At 41.8% G+C, this 20,247-nt stretch overlaps 2 protein-coding genes across 3 annotated transcripts in view; both read right to left on the bottom strand.

Moving 5' to 3' along the window:
• The window catches only part of LOC143184164 (colorectal mutant cancer protein), a 68,317-nt gene extending 52,363 nt beyond the window's left edge, over nt 1–15,954 (bottom strand). For both annotated transcript variants that reach the window (XM_076386201.1, XM_076386202.1), the window contains exon 1: nt 15,701–15,954. In XM_076386201.1, coding sequence (XP_076242316.1) covers nt 15,701–15,810 — 110 coding nt within the window. In that variant the 5' untranslated portion in view covers nt 15,811–15,954. The remainder of the gene's footprint in view (nt 1–15,700) is intronic.
• Nucleotides 15,955–16,748: 794 nt separating this feature from the next.
• Nucleotides 16,749–19,617, bottom strand: Ude (Uracil-DNA degrading factor). The gene is made up of 4 exons (XM_076386204.1): nt 19,389–19,617; nt 18,535–18,880; nt 17,718–18,458; nt 16,749–17,647 (listed from the first exon to the last, which is right to left on the bottom strand). Exons 2-4 carry the CDS (start codon nt 18,876–18,878, stop codon nt 17,377–17,379), a joined length of 1,356 nt encoding a protein of 451 aa, XP_076242319.1. The 5' UTR covers nt 18,879–18,880; nt 19,389–19,617; the 3' UTR covers nt 16,749–17,376.
• Nucleotides 19,618–20,247: the final 630 nt, after the last annotated feature.

Raw genomic sequence — 20,247 nt, 5'->3', positions numbered from 1 at the left:
GTGATCGCGCGCGGTTTAAGGTCCGACCGAAGCGATGCAACGAGTGCCACTGCAGCGGTCGGGTGCACACGTCCCGCGTTTCACCGCGGTTCCGCCGACGCGACGGAGAAGGGAAAAAAAAGAAAGAAGAGCGGAGCAAGAGGAGACGATGCTCGCGAGCGTGAAACGGACGCGACTTAATCCACCGCGATGCGTGTCACTCGACGTCCCGTGTGCGGTTTTACGGCTGGCGCGCGGCTTTATTTTAAATACGTTCGCAGGTCGTCGTACCTGCCGAGGATCCCTCTTCCTCGCTGCCTCGCTCCTCCGCTGACCGACCGTCGCGAGTATCCTAGCGAAATTAGAGACTTTGCTGCCTTGGCCAGGCTGCAGTTTCGCTCGAACGAGAACGTCGCGCAGGGGTCGGGTGAATGGAAAGGACGCTCGAAACGAGCTGCCTAGGACGACGAATTGATTTGCTCCGTGGAAAAGTTGTCGACGTGGTTGCTATACTTTCCCTACACTGGAAAAGTATCGCAATCGTTTTGTTGAATATTTAGGTCTGATGCACTCGAGCGATATTTTGACGCACGATCTCGTTGCGATCATATGTCTGTCTGTAATTGGGAAAACGGAGAACATATGACCGCAGCGAGATCGTGCGTCAAAATATCGCTCGTGTGCATTGGCATTTGTTATCGTTTTTTTTAGCAATGGTAGTTTTTCATGATGAAAAATTTCATGGAGTAACATTTTTTGTAGGTAACTTCAACCCCCTTTGAAATATGCTTACCTGTACCCTCGCGTCCTCCCAACCCCCAGGATCAAACTTTTTGAAATTTTAGTAGCGTTAATGACCCATACTATATCACCATACCAAATTTCATGAAATTCCGCTAACGCAGTACAGAAATATGAAACTAAAGAGACGCCAACGTAATACATGTGTACACATGTGTACACATGCAGACACATACATCTATATATAGAATTTGACCATCAATTTTTTGGTATTTTTGGACTCGGGGGACCTCTAAACGTTGAGAAATTAAAAAAATTTTGGGGTGAGGGATGAGGGATCACAATTTTACCGATAGCTATACTTTTCCCTCTGTTATAACGTGGTATTGGAAAGTTTCATCAATTGGATATAGAATGACAGCGAAGATCGATTAACATCTAAATCTTTAAAGGCTAATTCAGACGTATTCAGTAATTTTGTCAAATGGAGATGTAATTTAGTAACATATTGTATATGGACATTAAAATTTAATCGAGTCGACATTAATTTTTAGTGTCCATACACAGTAAGTTACTGAATTACTCACCACTCGATTATATTACCGGACGTATCTGTTCCAGCTTTAAGGGAAGTACTGAATACTCGATTACTTTTTTTTCCCAGTTATTCGGAGGACGTAAAGTTTGTTGAGTGCAATGAACCCTACTCTATGTACAAAAGAGACAGTGTATGTCATTGGCATCTACTTGTTTTCTCTCTGCATTGTTCGAAGATAGAAACGAACGTACGAATCGTGCAATTTCTATTCGCACCATTGTGCAAAAGCATCGTGGTGTCCTCGGTCGTTCTGCTGAAGATGTTGCACTCTGCCAGAAAGTGAAATCGCTGTTTAGTGCAGGACGCACAATTGAACGTGAAAGGTGACGTGACTTACGCAACAGTTATGTATTTTCACGTCCAGAAAACTGAGGAATTTCCAGTTAATCTGAAATCTCTCATGGAAACTCTCACGATCATCAGTCGTCCTTGCATGACTTTGCTGTGACCTTGAATACAGGAACTAGATCTTGCATAATAATTAACTCTAGGAATACTGTCTAGGAATACTATGCCCTGAATCGCTACACAAGAAGCCTAGAGACCTAGAGAGATTGTTTGTTTAAGCTGACACTTTTTATATACCTATTCATTATGAAATAATTGAGGCGTTGCGGATAGTAAGGGCGAACTAAACAATTTTGAAAATACTTTTTACTTTATTTTTCCTTATAGAAAATAAATAAAAAACGTCGCTCTCGAAACTTGGATTTGTTGAGTTCGCCCTTATTACCCGCAACGTCTCAATTGTTTTAATGAATAGAAAGTGATCACGCTCAACCATCACCACCGATCGACAGCCACCAATTTCAAACGAAAAAATGACAGATTCAATACCTTAATTATATCTAATAAATAAATCATACAAATAATTGTCAAATAACATTACTTGTATTCGTTATATATTTTCTTTTCGTTGACATAAATATAAATATTTACTTAAATAGTAAATAGCTATATATATAACAAGTATGTGTTTACACTGTTTGATACGTAGTAGCTGTGGTCACGTTACGACCATCGACTATCATCACCCGTTTGCAATAGGTTTATAATTTCTAAAACAATCTCAAAATATCAAATATATTTGCTTCAGAAAAGTTTGTCTGGCAAAATTCTCAAAAGTATCCAAAGATATGAAAGTAATACATTAATAAGATGAGTACAATTATTGGTGAGGTATGGACTCCTAGCCAAATTGATTTATTAATCAAATTATAGAAATATTAAAATTGAAAATGATATTGAAATATCAGAACAGATTGGCAACTACATTGGTGGTTCTAATGTCATCAATCATTTGGTAATTGCAGCGTGACCGTAAATATTAATTTTAGTGGTTGATCAATGACGATCAATAATAGTTGACGGTAGTCAATGGATGGTGCATGATTGCAGCCTTAAACATTCAGGTCCATTTTTCGTCAACAACACACGTTCCCGTACATAAATCATATCATAATTTTAAAATTATATATATTATAACATTTTTTACATTGTATTCAAATAATCAAATACGTTGAACTGCATTTTTTAAACAAATTCTTTAAACAAAAAACAAACATTTTTTTTTAAATAATCATCCAAACGTGAAATCCATACCCTTATTTTTTTCTGAGCATATAATGCAGACAAATTTCAGCATGAAAACTTTATTTTTATAAAAGCTGTAACATTTTTTATATTACTATATTACCTCAAATGCTCCTGCGGGATATGATGGATCCCTCTTCTTCCTGTTAAACTTGTTCTCTTGAGAATTGTGTTGCTCGAATAATTTTTCTGGCACGTTTATAACGTTCTAAAGTTCTATTTTCATGTCTGCGTATTTGTTTTCTATTGTAATTTTGTATAATTTTGAATAATTGTTCGCTTATTTTCATTGCGCTATCTTGGAATGAGTCTAATATTGTTATGGTGCATCTTTCATTTTATATTCACTGATAGCTTATGCAACTGAAGATTCAACATGCTGTCTTAAAGGAAACAAATTTTTTGGACACTTGCATCATATCATTGTGTGCAAACTTTCATTCGCATTTTGAATTAGACATCGTACACAATAATGAAGCAAATTTTCATTACTTAGCCTATCATATATTAGCAATAGTTTTGTTAGAAATTCGTATCTTATTCATTATTTATATCTCATTCTTTCTGTAAAAAGATTTTACAGGAAGGAAGAGATCCAGATATGCCGCAGAAGCATTTCAGGTAATACAGTAATACAATAAATGTTATAACTTTTACATCAATAAAGTTTTCAAGTTGAAATTTTTTACAGTATATGTTCACAATACTGAAAAACTAAGGGTATGGATTTCACGCTTCGATAATTTAAAACAAAAAAAAGAATGTTTTCTTTAAAAAAATTTGTCTAGAAAATTCAGTTCAACGTATTTGAATTCAGTATAAAAAATATTATAAAAATACACAATTTCAAGCTTTTACCTTAAAAATTACAGACAGTAGATTTCCGAAGGTATGCCCCCTTAAGGTACAGAGGTGACCCTAGTCCACGTAACTCGCTCATCAACGAAAGCGGAGGAAACGAATGACGCAGAGGGAAAGCGGAAGAGAGAACAGGACGAAGAACTGGTTGGCTGCGCGCAAAAAGGGCTTGAAGGGCCGCGAACGGGAATGTTTTGCCTTTCGACGCCGTTTCCACGGGTGAAATCGTTTTCACAATGCAACGCACTCACGATGAACAACGAACCCCTTTCGGGAGCGAAAGTGGAAGTCTCTGGCTGACGTTACACCGGCGTCCTTCGACGAGCACCTCGTCGCGAACTCGTAGTTTCGCGAGGCTGCGATGGCTATGTGCAAACCTTTTATATCGGAAAGCTCTCCTCTGTCGGTGAATATCACCGCGCAGCAAAAATACACAAAAGCGACGCACAATGCACCAACCGAGCCAATAAGCGCTACTCGCCGCGTTCCATCGCGCCGAACCAATGTCTGCTTTACTCGTCCTCTTGGGGATCTGGGAGCTTGGTCTGTTGAAAAAGATTCGACTACGATCTCTTTAAAAGAGTATGTTTAGTACTTAATACGACCGCTATGAAATGAATATTAAAGTTAATATGCTTTTATAGGGCAGGTGCTCGTGTTTGCTGGTGTTCCTACATGTGGGGTTAAGAGGTCGCGCTTATGATGGAGTTAAGATACATGAAAGGTTTTGACTTTCCTGGCTCTGTTTGTAAGTATCTACTGTTGGTGAATATTAAAATATTCAAATTTTCAAACATGCAAGTTTACAAATTTTTCAAATTCCCAAAGTAATTGCTTAATTGTTGTGTGCGTAGACTCAAAAAACGTGACTATATCCAGAAACCATTGCAGCATCTCAATTTATACTGATTGTAATTTCGAAAATACTTCTAGATGCAAGTTGCAACACTGGCTATAATCCACAGCCTTCGACCCCCAGATCATATTCCGATGAAATTACACGCACTTCAGCTGACCACTTTCAAACCACTTATCGCCATATCCTAGGTAATCCATTATCCCAACACGGGGTAATCAAAAAAGAGTGTAACATAATGCAGCTGCAACAATCCATTGCAGTCACCCATCATAGAGCACTGCTCAATAACCAACCTTCCAAAGGAAGACTCAGAAACTCCAGTTCATCTTCACGAAGCTGAAACCCTCCTCCGACTCCTCTTTGACCATTCAAGAATCGAGGAAGCATCGAGAGATAAATGCAGCCAGGGCCTAAGAAGGAAGAGGATGAACAGGAGACGAGGAAACCTCAAAAAAAAAAAAGAAAAAAGAAAAAACGGAACAAATACCGAGGAAAAGGATTGCTGGTCGAGTGAAAAGCGACAGGGGTAGTTCGTGTTAAGCGCGTTCCGCCCTATTTCGTCCGTACACACGCCCTTCAACCGGGCACGCGTTATATGAAAGGACCGCGTCTCCTTCGGGCAATCCTCCCTTTTCAGACGCTTCGCTGTTCCCGTTGGATACGTTGCAATAGGTCCGGCATTAAAAACAAAAAGGACCGGCAGGCAAAGGGAAGGTAGCGAGAGGTGGCGAAGCTTCCGCCCCGTGAAAGGGAAAAACGGGGGAGAAACGAAACATTACCTAATGCCGTGTTTTCACCGAGAGTACATCTCGTTCGCGAGTACACGCGCCTCCCTCGCTCCTCGTCGCCTCCTATTCGCCCCGTTATCTCCTTCCTTCTCCCGCCTATCTTTTTGTTAGCGAACTTTCAAGGGGTTTCGATTTCCGAGTAATCAACCAGAAATCGAGAGTCGTTGCGTTCGATGGAGCCTTCAGGCGCGATGGAGGAGCCGAACCGAGGTTAATTGTCGGCTCGTCGGACAACCTTCCCCCGCGATTTCGATCGTTAACGGTGAAACAGGCGGATACTCGATGCGCTAACGACTCGATGGTCGTTGTCTGTTTGAGGGATTTTTAACTCTGTCGCGCGTTCGATGCTTTATCGTGCACACGAGTTTTCTTTATAACCTGTTAACGGAGGATGAGAGAACTCGACGTGCTGGAATTCCTTTGCTTCGAAAGAGACGATTTTAATCCCCTACGAGTATTGAATAGTAATATTCGTACAAGGTAAAAGAGATATGGTGGTGAACAAAGGAATGTTTGAAGAATTAGTGAAATGGAAACACGTCGTAGTTGTGCAAAAAGGAATTATGCATGAAATATCTATGTTGTACGTAGCGAAGAAATATTCCTGAAGAGATAAATATAATGTTACCAACATTAAGTACCTACGATATTAAGCACAGAAGTTTTCAACTTTGTTATCCTTAAGGTCACAAAGTAGAGCTCAAAATCACTAAATACTGTTAAAGTGGAATCTATAGAAAGGAAGAACTTCGGCTCACCCATATGTACACTACCGTCTGTAAATATTTGGACACTTTCACATTATTGGAAATGCATGAAATACACTTCTTTATTTATACTAACTGATATCAAATGAAGACCTCAGAGGAAGAACTTGATAAGTCATATTTTCTACATTTTGCAAGAGAGCAATTTTAAAATTTGAAACAGAACCCTAGGAAGTGATACAAACGGATCGTGCAATAAGGGCAGCCAGCATTTTTCAATAAAATTGTTAGAAACTATCTAATAACTTTGAGTTCCTTGTTGACTTGTCAAATTATTCCCCTGTTTCACATGGACTCGCCAAGTTACTTCTCTGTAAGCTCATTATGAAAATTGCTCATAATAAAGGTTTTCCCCTGTGATCTTCAAATGCTATACTCATACATATTGATAAACTCTAACAATAATCGTCTGAGAAGAGGAAAAGCCAAAACTGTGTTAAAGAATTTTACTTGGAGTGATATCATGTATTTCCGATAATATGAAAGTATCCAAATACTTGTATGAGCTAGTGTACTTGTCCATTGCCATCTCCTCTGTCTTCGATCATCAATTTCAACCTAACAAAACTTGGCATCAGAATGCACCGATCGATCCTCGTTGCGTTGCACCATCGGTCATTCGTCACAGAAAAGGCAATTCTGTCTATGGGACAGGAAGAATAGTCGCATTCCTGAATCACAGATGCAAGATTTATCGTGTCGAGATGAAAATTCCAAACGAGGGAAATGGTAGGTACTGAAGGCGAGAGAGCATCGCTGCTGCAGCAGACGTGTAGACGTAAATAATGATAACTGGACGCTGCGCAATTACGAAATTTATTGTGCGAGAATCGAAGTGAACCAGAATGGACGAGATCCCTAAACCACCATGCAAGGTCGTCTAACGAAGTTACGAGACTCGTGTCGTAGATTCGGATCCTGGGGAAAAAGAGAGTCGGGAAACGAAGCAAGACCACAACACTCTATAAAGCGATAGAGAGATGTACGAGGAGGAACTCGATAGTTACTGATTGGTCAATTAGTCGAAGAATATTTGAATTGTTTCTCTCGTACAATTTCCGCTAGATACATGTATAGATTAGGTTCGGATGATCATCCAACATAAAACGGCCTTTAATAACCTTGAACTTTGATCCTTAATCCCCTGCAGGTCGATATAGAGCTTCACGCGATGTAACTTTTGTTTTATGATTGCAAGTGAGGAGAAAGGGTTACTTGTTTAATACTTAAGTGAAATTACCATAGCAGTCCATATATGTAGATTCTTATTTACGATAATTTTCAAGATTTCAAATAGGTAATTTTCAATCCCTTTTTCAGAGAATCTTCTCTTCTAATACCCCATGTTATACGAAACATCCTTATGAAACCTAATAATATTAACTCTTGAATAAAATATTGAATAACAAATAGCCTTATCTAAAATTAGAACACTGCACTAATTTCAATAAAGATTTGAGCATTTACCTACCCAGTAGCAATCAAAGCATCCAGGCATCCAGAGCCAACGAAACCCTATCTCACTGATCTACTAATCCTCTACCACATTCGAATTCCTAACTAATATCTCACAAACACAGGAGCCTATATCTCAAACTTACAACGTCGACAGTCTCAACTCCCAAGGCAACGACCAAGTGCCGTTAGCCACTGTTTCGCTCGTTCCTCACTTTCGATCTACTTTTGCGCGGGGAGGAAGTCGACGGCCTTGGCATCGGTATCTACGAGATTCCTTCGGAATGGATTTCTCGATGAATTCGCATGCCAGGTTGCGTGCAGACATTCAGGCAGGTCAAGAATATCCGCGCAGGTGAGGCGATGGACGAGCAGGCTGCACCAGCCGCGGGAATCGCGTATTGCACGCGGTTAATCGAGTGTCAAGGGTCGAGGGAATCTTTAAATTATAGTAACGACAGGATTACAACTTCAACCGGTGTCCGTCGAAGATATTTACGATCTTAGGACGGGTTGGAATCGATTGCAAAAAACGGAAGGAGTTTCTCCTGCGTCAGAAGGAATATCCACCGCTGATCTCCGACTTCGTAAATTATCCTCGGCTATCTGATCATCGCTTAATTATCGCTTAAGAGCCGGACGATCTGCCTTGGACAACGATGGGAATCGAAATCGAGAAACTACGAGAATCGATGTTGAATTACATGGCAACACAATGGGGATGATTTAGTTGTTTTCCCTAGTATCTGTTCGAGATTATCTTTTACAGATTTGGGGTTACCGCGAGGGTCATTCAATGAGCGAAGAAATCGAAGTTTTGGTTGAAATAGTATCTAAATGTAAAGTATGTTTTCAAAATCTGTAACTTATTTAAAACTTTCGGGAAGTGCACTTACACAAAAATTAATATAAGATTTTTACTTTTTGAAGATCTTGAGTCACCTGAAATTTAAATTCACCAGCAAATTAAATTAATCTAAATCTCGCTTAATCTAAAGGAGTCATTACATGGAATCAAGTTTCGCAGGAATGAAGAAATGAAACCAAATATGCAAAACCGGCTCAGACAATTTTATAAACGATGCTCTGCATTTGGCATAAATAGCTACTACAGGTAAGGAAAACTTTTCTTTCAATTTCTTCGGTGAACTCGCGAGGATGTGCAGACCCAGGGTATGTTTTTTTCTCAGGACGAATGTAATTCTATTGTAAAGGAGATAGGAGGGCGTCTGCGAACACAGTCGATTCTTCGTAAAACGTCGAAGTAATCGCAGAGGCGAAGCGAACGTAGGGGTCGCGGTGTGTGACTCACTTGCCATAAAACACGATCACCCTTCATGCAACCCCAAGAGATCTTGGACGCTCCGATATCCTGGGGTGACGTTTGCCAACCGCGACCCATAAACGTTCGCTCCAACAAAGTTCAAAGGATTTTAGAGCATACACTTTTTCAATGTACTCTCAGAAACTTACGAGCATTAAGTGTCTGCAAAAAATCTACTTTAACTGGGTTAGTGTATGTCAAGATCGCAACTTTCAATACGAATATAATAACTAACAAAAGGTTGACAGATAATCAAAAAATACTTCGAGAATAAAATCTACACAGGTTTTCCAAGTGTGTCTACAGGGTGTCCCATTTTAATTTCCCAGAGCACATACCATAAGAAATACGAAGGATATGAAAAAATGGTTTGGACAAAAATCATTTATTTAAACTTGCAATGACTTGCGTCATAGCAACTTTGAGAGCTTATATTTCGGTAATAGCTAATACGAAAATTACGTGTAGGCAATATTTTGAAAACGTTTTGTTTTAAAAATTCTAAATTGACTTTCGTGGACTTTCTCAAGGTCGTTGCAAGATCAAATAAGTGACAGCACAATATGTCCCCCTCGAAACCATACAACTTTCATCCAAAAGAAAAAAAAAATATTTTCTTTGAGAAATTAAAATGGGACATCCTATACATGTAATTTAGATACTAGGCGAGAGCGCATAAGGCAGTCTCAGAATTTGAACTTTCATTTGGAAAGTTAGCGAAACGTTGACTATACTTCTTATTCTGAAGTACTCTCGAAAACATTGCTTATCATATTAACCCTTTCTGACTCAAGACTGAGAGAGGTTGATCATACAACATGGAATTAGAAAGCAGAAGGAATGTTTGAGCGTCGTGTTGAATCTGAGTCACAAGATAAACTACTGACTTTGCGGTAAGTACACTGCCGTTACCTATCGAACAGCTTTCGAAGATCGTTGATTATGAAATTCGAGGTAGTTGGGGAAATTGCAAGTGTCTTGGGGAATATGTACAGGAAGGTTCTCCATGGAAGCCACAAACTTTGATAGGAACAGAGTAGAGCCACTATTGGATTTAGTGAAGAAGCTCGAGCAATGGTGAGGATATATGTAATTATAGAATATCGTTTTCCAAGTATTAGCTGAATAAATAGAAATATAAAATATTAATGAATTCTGCATTGCTGGCTTGCATAAAATGATTCGTAATTGCTGATTGGATCAACTATACAAAAAGTGAAAGATGAAGATGGAAGAAATATGTGTCGTTCAATAAATAGATGTACTAGAGATATGGTTCTCTTCTACTTAAATCTGATTAACAAAAAATATTTACATTTCAAATTTGTAAATATTCAACAATTACCAATATTCTCAGCAATTCTCACGATATCCCTATTACAACCACGAACTTATACCAAATAAATACTGTACTTCTCTTTTCTATACAAACTTATGTACTACCCTCTCGCTCGAAATTCACCTCTCGCTCAAGTCACTCGCATTCTCAAAACGTTTTTTCTTCCCTAACTTTATTAAACAAAAAGCATCTATCACCAACCCCCTCTGTCCTCCATCTCCAGTAACACCGAAGCACCCCACGTTAATTCACATTAAAAGTCCCCGCAAGCGGAGTTCAACAGCGTCAGAGTCGCCGATCGATGCAGTGGAGGGCTCGAAAGGAGCCCAGCTTCCTCGGGGCGGTGTTCGTCCAATTACCAAACAAACAATTCGGCTCGTGACTTTGTTATCGTCCGACCTAAAATCCGTGACGAACGATGGCGCGATAAACCGGGCAGTCACGCGAACGAGCACCCTTCGATCCGCCATTAACGTTCGCCACTCGATCCACGTTTCCCAGTCTCGTAGACGACTTCATTTTTGGGAACGAGGTTTACCCTTTCTCGCTGCTGCTCCAACGAACGGCCCGGGCTCGTTTGATCTCGGTCGTCGGCTACGTGCGTCGGCATCGCGAGCGCGGGGGTGGATATTTATATGGAACTGCCTTCGTGCCGGGCGCACCCCATTCAAGGGGACGCAGGCGGGGTGAAGGGGTGAGGAGTCGGAGGAGAGAAAGGCAAGAGAGGTCCAGGGATCCGAGAGGCTTGAAACGACAAAGGAGGAAGGAAGAGAGAAAGTAAATGCAACGTTAGACGAGGGAGAAAGTAGAAGGGGTGAGAGACAGGGCGCAGGGAAAGAGAGACGGGCAGGTGGATTTATTGGCCTGGTATAATGTCCCTCGAGGATGCTATGTAACAACAATCATAACGGGCAATTAGAATGGTACGACGATAGAATCTCGAGGATAATAACATGGTGACGGGAGGACCGATGCAAGATGCGGGAGATAGTACTGAGGAAGAGGGATTAATTAGAGGTGGGGGAAATGTAATGGACAAATAGGAGGTGTAATGAGAGTGGCAGAGAGAACAATGCCCTACTCCTTTTCTAGAGGATGCTTATTAAGAATACTGGGAAGAATATCTTCTTCCAGGAACCATCACTATCAAATGAGCCACTTATTTGTCAAATCGATTAACTTTACAGAAAGTTATATTTACATTTATTTGAAATATAAAAATTAAACAATCAAGTGCTTTGACGTTACAATTTGAAAAAGTTCAAAAAATGTAGTTAATCGCTTTGACTTGTGAATGACTCAAAAATGCAAACAAGAACGAGTTAACCCTCGTCGAAAAAGGAATCACTGGAGAGGGTCCGGAAGACATCACTTGTCCCGACTGCTAGGAAGTTTATTCTAAGCTGGATTTCTAGAGTATGGATCATGCACAATTTACCCTTTGGGACTCAGCCCGTAAATAGAAGTTGCAAGGGGAGGGGATGTAAAAGTGAGTCGAAGACCAAGAGAGGGAGTACATGCTTTTGAACCTTTGCTTTCGTTCCCGCGGAATCTCGCAGGCCTGCGGCTGGCTGCGCGCAAAGTACTGCACACGAGTTTCGAAAAGGGTGCAAAGGTCGGCGATAGGGGGTGACTTGCGAAAGCAACTAGATGCAAGGCGAGGCTCGTGGTATGAGAATTTCACCAGGTTAGGAATAATGAAGCTGCAGAGTGCGGCTGCACGATGAGCCGAGAAACGCGCGGATAATTTCGTCTGATGGAGGTACCTCCTGGTGTTTAAATCAAAGTCGGTCTAGCAACAAAGAAGGAAGGATCAGGAGTGAAAAGAATTCAAAACTGCATATGGTTTTTTGCGTTTTCACGTGAAAAGTGATTAGAGCTGGGTAAAGTAAATTAAAAAATTTGAAAATTTAAATAGGAGAAGTTCCTCTAGTGTCAGACGAACATTTAATATCAATAAAGTGATTAGAGCTAGGTAAAGTAAACTAAAAAATTTGAAAATTTAAATAGGAGAAGTTCCTCTAGTGTCAGACGAACATTTAATATCAATAAAGTGATTAGAGCTAGGTAAAGTAAATTAAAAAATTTGAAAATTTAAATAGGAGAAGTTCCTCTAGTGTCAGACGAACACCTAATATCTAGACATTATATGTACTTTTAAAAATTGAAATACAGAAAGCGGCTAAACTGCAAAAATAAAGTGGAAATTCCCCTCGATCACTTTTGCAGTATAGTCACGGTGCATTTGAATTTTTGAATATATGTATAACTAATACCCATTTGTAAGTGCCATCCAGCGGTAAGGGACCACCCCCTATTTGAATGTTTGAATATTTAAAATTGTTGAATTGAAAAAAAATAAATGACTAACTGAATCATCATAAACAGAAGACACTCAGCCTCCAACAAGAATATTAATTTACAAAAGCTGCCTTATGAGGCAGTTTTCCCCTTTCCTAGAAATGATCTCATAACTTATCGATCCGTGAAACTGATCCACCTTGAAGAATGTCATAGCAAGGACTAGAGTAAGAAAGAGGGTTGGTAGAAGGAAAATTTTCTGGGAATTCGTATTCCTATTGGCTATTTGTACGATATATCATGGCAGAAAGGGGAGCGGAGGCAATCGCGAGGCAAGACAAGGGGAGAAACGTTTCGGGGAAGCATTTAGAAGTAGTATAAGTTGAAGGGTGAGAAGCTCTCCGAGACTGGGAGCGATCTCTCCAAGGGTAGCTGAGAACGACGAATTTTACGCGGAAAGACGCGAAAACCTTTCACTCCGTTCTCTTTCCTTTTCTATTTCCATTTCCAACCCGTTCCATCGAGCTTCGAATTACGAGAGGCCTTTATTCGCTGCCCGAAGATGGGAAATTGCCTGAGATTGCACGAATATGGTATCTTCGTCACGAACTTGTTAATTAGATCACGTATCAGTTTATTTTCTTCGAAGGGTACTATTGATGAAACGAGTCTCAACTACACAGTTTAAAACATGGACAAGGAAGAATTAATGGTTAGCAAAATGACAGGAAATTATCGTGAAGACGAGTTCAAACACAGAAATGAAACAGTTTATCGAATAACATGATTACTACTTTACTATAACTGCTATTTACTTCCTAAGTACATACAACAGGAAGTCGAGTATTAATTCAATTCACAATTTCTCACAACCTTTGGTACCCCGATTCCCCATACTCCAGCAACAATAAAAACACACTACAACTTTAAATAAAATACAAATCCTAGCTTCCTACCAACCACGAAAACCTAAAACTACTGCACATCAACCGGGTATTTCAACCGTGAATTCGCCATTAAATCGATTAATCAAGTCACTCCCGCGATCTAATCCGAAAATTTCAATCTTCCTCACGGTAGACCTGGCATTCCATCGCCCACCTATCGATTCCCACCTAAAATTCCGAAATAGACCAGCTTCGCGCGCGGACGAAACGCAGCGAGAAACGGACACCCCGGCGAAACCAAACACACGCTTTTTCGCCTAGGTTCGCTTTGAAAGCACAATAAGCTCTTTCCGGGCAGGTCGAAGTAAGCAAACAACGGGTGCTTTCATAAAACGGCGCGCTTTCCTTGAAATAGGACGTGTATCGCGCGCGCCGAGGGGTAATTGGCGCGCGGGAATCCGACGGTACGAAGCGAAACATCTGGAACGAGGTTTCTAACCCCGCGTCGATGGGCTTTTGTCGCGAGCGCGCGCCGATCCGGCGCTTTGCCGCAGCGACTCGCTCGCTTCGAAAGTGGAAGAATGCCGGGGTGGGTCGCAGCCTCGAATCGACGGCTAATTTTCGCGTAAAAAAGCCTGAATAGAGTAGGTCGCAGCGCAGGGAGTAACGGTACAGGCTCGAAGAATGAAAGAACGCAGGATGTGGATGGAGAGAGAGGGGGGAAGAGAGAGAGAGAGAGAGAGAGAGAGGGAGAGAGAGAAGGAGAGCGAGAGAGAGGGAGGAAAGGTTGAATATCGGGGAAACGGTTATGCGTTTAATGAAAAACTACCGGTGACTGCGTCGCATCTCGCGACTACCTGCATTATCTTCCAAGTTGATTCATTCGACGGTGGTGGGGTGAGAAGAAAAGGCGTAAAAAACTCATCCTCCATCCCTCCCCCACCGTCACGGTTAACTTGCGGTATCGCAGGGGCATGCATTCAGACCGTCTAATTAATCGGGCTAGTAATTAAACGCGTGCGACGAATAACTTTGTTGTACAACCCCTTGGCCCTGAATTACTTTACGCGGCAAGAATTTCTCGCGGTGCTTTTAGACACCAGCGAATTCCAACATTTGTTATTCTAACTTTCACGGGAGAGTTGACGCGAGCTTTTCTGCGGCTATTGAGGGGCGCGAGTCGAGCGTAAACATTTCAGTGTATCAAAGCTGCGCTGCGATCGAGTTTTCGTGGAACTGTTTATCGAACGTGTTGACAGTTTGTCGGGCTGAGTGCGCGGCGATTATTTTTCAGGGGAGGTAAAATGTGATGCGAGCGGGGAGGTGATAAATTGGTTTAAATAAATATGGGGTGCTTGAAAGAAGACGAGAGGAATAAAAAATGTATCTTAAATCAATTGCAATATGAAACGCAAAATTTGAGTTTTATGTACGCGATCCAACTCTTGCCTTTAATTCTGCCCGCAATTTCAATGTGAAATGTAAATCATCTTGGAAATTCGATCATATAAATTTCCTAATAACAGTATATTTCACAGGGAAGATTACCTGTACTTATAAGCCTCGAGCCGATTAAATAATTACTTCCTTTTAATAATGGCTTATCAGAAACTCACAGCACGTAAAATATAAAAAATATTTAGAATTCAGACCAATGACTTTAATTCACATACACGAACCGCTCGGTCACTCACATCTTCATCCACACTAAAGCAACCTATCAGCACACGACTCGACCTTACATACATGACTATCTACCATAAACTGAGCAACAGTAACCACGAACCTAGAACGAGTAAACACTCTGTACGAGCCCCCAAACTCTTTACCTCCTTCCCTTTACTCTTCAACACCCCATGCACGTCAAAGTTGTAATTACTATATACGACTGTGACAACACACAAACGCACTCTTTCAATATGCATACACTCCACTGTGTTCATTCCTCGATCGTCTTTACAACAAATATTTTATACGTTGACCGCCACGCAGATTCGCCTCTTTTGTTCAGGGCGCGACGAAAGTATTTTAATAATCAAGCACTCCGATCACTGACGACCACCGTGGCGTCATCCACAAAACAATCTGCAGTCACATGTGACATGTGACCAACGTGGCGGTCAATGTATTAAAAAAACAGTGGTACACAGAAAAGCCCAGGTTCACTAAGAAAGAAAATGAAAGCCAACAAGAACGTAGCTGAAAACTCACCTGTCGATGAACCCATCCCCGTCGCCGTCGCATGCTTGGAACAGCTTCCTGACGCGTTCCTCGTCGCAGATGGAGCCTGCTTCACTCTCGGCATCAGCGGTCTGTGACATCTTTTCACTTAGCCTGTGGCTTATCCATCGTAAGGCGAACTATCTGGCCACAACCCAGCTGCATCGTGTCCATCTTCCCGTTCGATCCTTCGAACTTGCGTGGTTCAAGAGGGTCGGGTGGGGGGCTGGCTCCTCTTCTACGCCGCTGCCCGCATCTCGATGCCTATCGTCCTGAGTCCAGCTCCCAGGAGGCCGATCTCGCGCACCTAAACTCGCACGCGACTATCCGCGACTCCAGAAAATCACACGGGCGCGTGCACGAACGTACGACCACGTCGGATCGTTATGTCACGTGTTGCATCGGGATCCGTCGGCGATCGATCCTGAGAGACGCATACTCGAACGGGTGGATCGTGGATCGTGATCGTGGATCGCCGCGAGCGCGTTCCAGGAACGCGAGGGTCTACGAACCTCGTTGGAAGCGGCGGCTATTTTTAGACGGCCTAACGCGGTATGTAGATTCCGTTGTTCCAGAGGACCTGCCCGGTGCATAGGGTATAAACAGACCGAGGGCGCGTGCCATTCCCTCGTATCTCGTCACGTTCGCGCGAACCGTCGTCGCCCAGCGTCCGAGCTCGCATGGACGTTCGCCTCGCCTTGTTCCGTCTCGCAGACAGCCCGACAGGGTGAGGAGCCGCCGTGTCACCGCGCACGCACCGGAGCCCGTAACCGCCGTTTCCCAGTGTCACCGAGTCACTAACCCTAACCTCAAAACCAGACCCGAGGTTCACCCACCCTCGCGAGCGGCACAGCGCCAATAAAAACTATCGATTGAGCGTACCGCGGAGGAAAAACTTTGACAGCTCGCGCCATCTTGGAATTCCCCGGCACGACGCTGAAACGAGTATGGCGACCGCGTTTCGAATTTCCCGCCAGATGGCGCCACGAGAGCTCGCGACGAAAGCTGGGAAAACGTGCTCGAACGGTTGCGCGAAACGTTTCTTTTAATGAAAAATAACTTATTTTTATTGATGATGTCAGCGTTGAGGCTTGTTTTAACAAAGTAACTGAAGTATGTAGTCTTTGTACATAGAATTGTAGATAAAAGAGGTGACTGAGTTTGACCTTTAGCGGAATAAGGTGGCGTCACTCAGAGGCTCTGAAACTATTTCCTCGATATGATTTTTTTACATTTTTTTGTCTGCAAATTTTAAACATTTGGACTTTTCGAATATAGGGTACTTGATCATATTTCTGTGGCTTTGCGTAATTCTGTGCCTTCAGATTGAAATCATTTATAAGAAAAGATCTTTTATACATAAACTAAGAAATTTTCGTATTCGAGTTTACTTATTAACATGTAAGAGTAGAAAAAAGAGTGTTACGCTTGGAATAAAAATTCTTTTTTTAAAAATGATTTTAACTCGAAGGAACAGAAATAGGCACGAGAACGAAAATATGGATGTGCACCCTACAAATCTTTCAAATAAAATTTTGAAATTTTCACAGTCTCCTCATATAATTGTTTCAATGTTTTAATTCGCGATTTTTGAAAATCTGTATTTCAACATTGAGTGACTCTACCTTAGTATAATCAGGATTGTGTATTTCACTAATTAACATAACTTAAGATTTTAACTTCTCAGTTAAAGTTGGTACAAGTTTTTTTAGCTTGCTGCTATCGTGACTGAAAGCCCACATTATGCACTTCGTGTGCTCCTCACTGGGCAAACCCTCAAGTTCGCCGTCCGTTTCAAACCATTGGGTTTCCTTTTCTTTGATACTCTCCACCAGCGACTTGAGGCATTTATTTCTCTCTATGTCCCACGTAATGGTTGAGTCTGGAATTTCAACTGCTCTGAGCTTCTTATAGTCTCCGTCCACTTCTCGATACGCTCTGCATCAAAGAAAAAGAAATAATAGAATCGAATCTATCTCGATAATTAAAGGATAAAAACTGCGCTCACTTGAGAAACCCATTATTCTCGATCTTATATCTATCCGCCAGGGGTTTGAAAGCTTGCACCAAGTCGAGGGGTAAATAATTGAAGTTCTCTTTGGCGCGACCGTTTACATTATAATCCGTGATCCAATTTTCGAAGACCTCGATGGCCTCTTTCATGTTCTTGATCTTCTGCTCGTCCTTTGTGCAGGAGATCACCCTTTCGGCCCTTTTCACCAGGCCAGCGATAGCATGGTACTGATACGTTACATCCCTGCCGTCCAGCGACTTAATGCTCTGCAAAGCTTTCTCTTTGTCTTTGAAGCTGAGGCCACTCTCCTCTTTCTCAGGCTTTTTTGCTTCGCTCGTCCGCTTCGCCATTTTTTTCTGTGGTTCATCGTCCTCACTATCACTGCTAGTTGAACTCTGATGGTTCCTCTTCACACCCTTGTCCTTCTGACTCTCCTCGTCGACGTCCATGTCCTCAGTGCTCTCAGGTCCGAACTTTTCTTCCACTTCACTTATAAGTTTCTTCACCTTCGTCGGATCTGGACTGTACGCCAACATGATACATTGAGTGTGCTCCTTGGTCGGAAAACCTCGGAAATCACCCACATCCGTCTCGTACCACTGTATATGCTCATGTTTGACCTTGTCGATTATCTGCTTTAACCTTCGGTTTCTTTCTATATCCCAAGTGGTTTTATTATCCGATACCTTGACTGTCCTTAGAGATTTGTAGTCTCCCTTTTCCTTTTTATACACCCTGAGAAGTTAGAAAAGTAGTTTAATTAATGAACCTATGTAATATGACGAAAATAGGAAAGTAAATTTATAATTACCGAAAGAACTCATCATCCAAAACGTCATATTTTCTGGCAAGAGTCCTGAATCCTCTCACAGTTTCAAGCGGCAAGTAGGCAAGGTTCTCCTTACCGCGACTGTTTTCCTTATAATCGGTCAGCCAATCCTCGAAGACTTTCAAAGCCTCCTGCAAATTAGTACGTTTTTCCTCGTCCCTAGTGATTTGTAGCGTCCGTTTAGTTCTGCTGACAAAACTCGTGATCACATGATACTGGTAACTGATGTCACGGCCATCTAAAGCTTTCAAGGTGTCCAAGGCCTTCTGTTTGTCCTTGAAGCCCATCGTGGATTCTTCCGATTCCGAGGATTTGCTTTTCGCCATGGCTGGAAGAATGTTTTTTCATTATCCTCTACGTAGCAGAAGATTGTAATACATAGTTGTTCGTAGAAGTATGGATTTTGGGAGACTCGATTCAAGGACGTAACGTGTTCTCAGAACGTGAATCGCATTGTAAGTTGGCGCGATCGATTAACCGTAATAGTCAATCTCTAAGAACGACGAAACGGAGAAGACTGAAGGATACTTGATGAGGGTGTAACAATAGAAGTCAATTTTAAGACTCACAGAGACTAACCTGAATTTTCCGCAGCGGCAGCGAATTCACGGAATTCTGAAAACATACGTATGAATTGATATTGGTGCAAATTCACTGCCGCAGTGGAAAATTCGCGTTGGCCTGTGAAGGCCTTTATCGTTGACGTAATTTCTGGATTATAGAAACTGGGAGGAATCGATACGAGTCAGTGGATTGAACCGTATGCTACTTAAAATAAAATAGCAACTTTGTACAAGTGCACACTCTGGAATGTTATTATTTTAATAAAAACTCACCAAAGATTTCTGCTTTTCTTGATATTACTTTAAGCTCTCTCGACGTACTGTACGCAAGGGTTATCCTTAAATTTGATATCCTCGATTATTAGTTCCACTGTATCCAGCCCCAACAGAAACAGAAAACAACACCTCCGTCTCTTCTATTCTGACCGCACAACCGACAGTGGCGGAGACATCGGGATCTGACTTAAGTCGCCGATATTCACCAGCGAGACACTTGCGTGAGTAGAAGAGGGACGATCGACGAGCTGGTAGCCGAATAGAAAGAGAGGGGTCGATATAAACACGTCCAGTGTGTCACAGCCCGAAATACGCTGCCGACTTCAGTCGCTGGTCTTACGTCAGTGACTGCTAATACGCTTGTAGAAGGATCTACGTTCTTTATGGAAACCGAAACGCTTTCGTTAACCGAATTGTGTGTCTAGGTGAAGTATATGTAATCGCGTATGCTAATGACCGTCGACCGCCGCGCATTTCTCATTCAGTCAGTCGCCAAGAAGAAATTTTGCTCGCCACGCGTTTCTTGCTCACCGCTGACATAACAAGATAAATTTAATAATGACGACCAGTTGCGTCTGCTAAAAGAACGATAACCAAAGCTGATACATTTCGATAAAGGTTTATTTGATATTTACAGAAATTACAGCGTATCCTGACGAATTATCCGAACGCGACCACGTAACAAGCTTGGAAGATCGGACCTTCCTGATTATAAGCTTTTCATCACGTGTCTCATACTTGAGCTCTATTGCCGAAAGCTATTTACAAGATTCGTAGTACGTGCGATTCAACTGTGGTTGTTTGAGACCTGCGTTTGTCAACGTTGAGCAGTTCTTCGAGCGAGGTTGACCTAATC

Source organism: Calliopsis andreniformis, chromosome 9, assembly GCF_051401765.1.
Source record: "Calliopsis andreniformis isolate RMS-2024a chromosome 9, iyCalAndr_principal, whole genome shotgun sequence".
Taxonomy (NCBI): Eukaryota; Metazoa; Arthropoda; class Insecta; order Hymenoptera; family Andrenidae; genus Calliopsis; species Calliopsis andreniformis.
The sequence above is the reverse complement of the archived record's forward strand: the minus strand, read 5'-3'. Positions and strand labels throughout refer to the sequence as shown.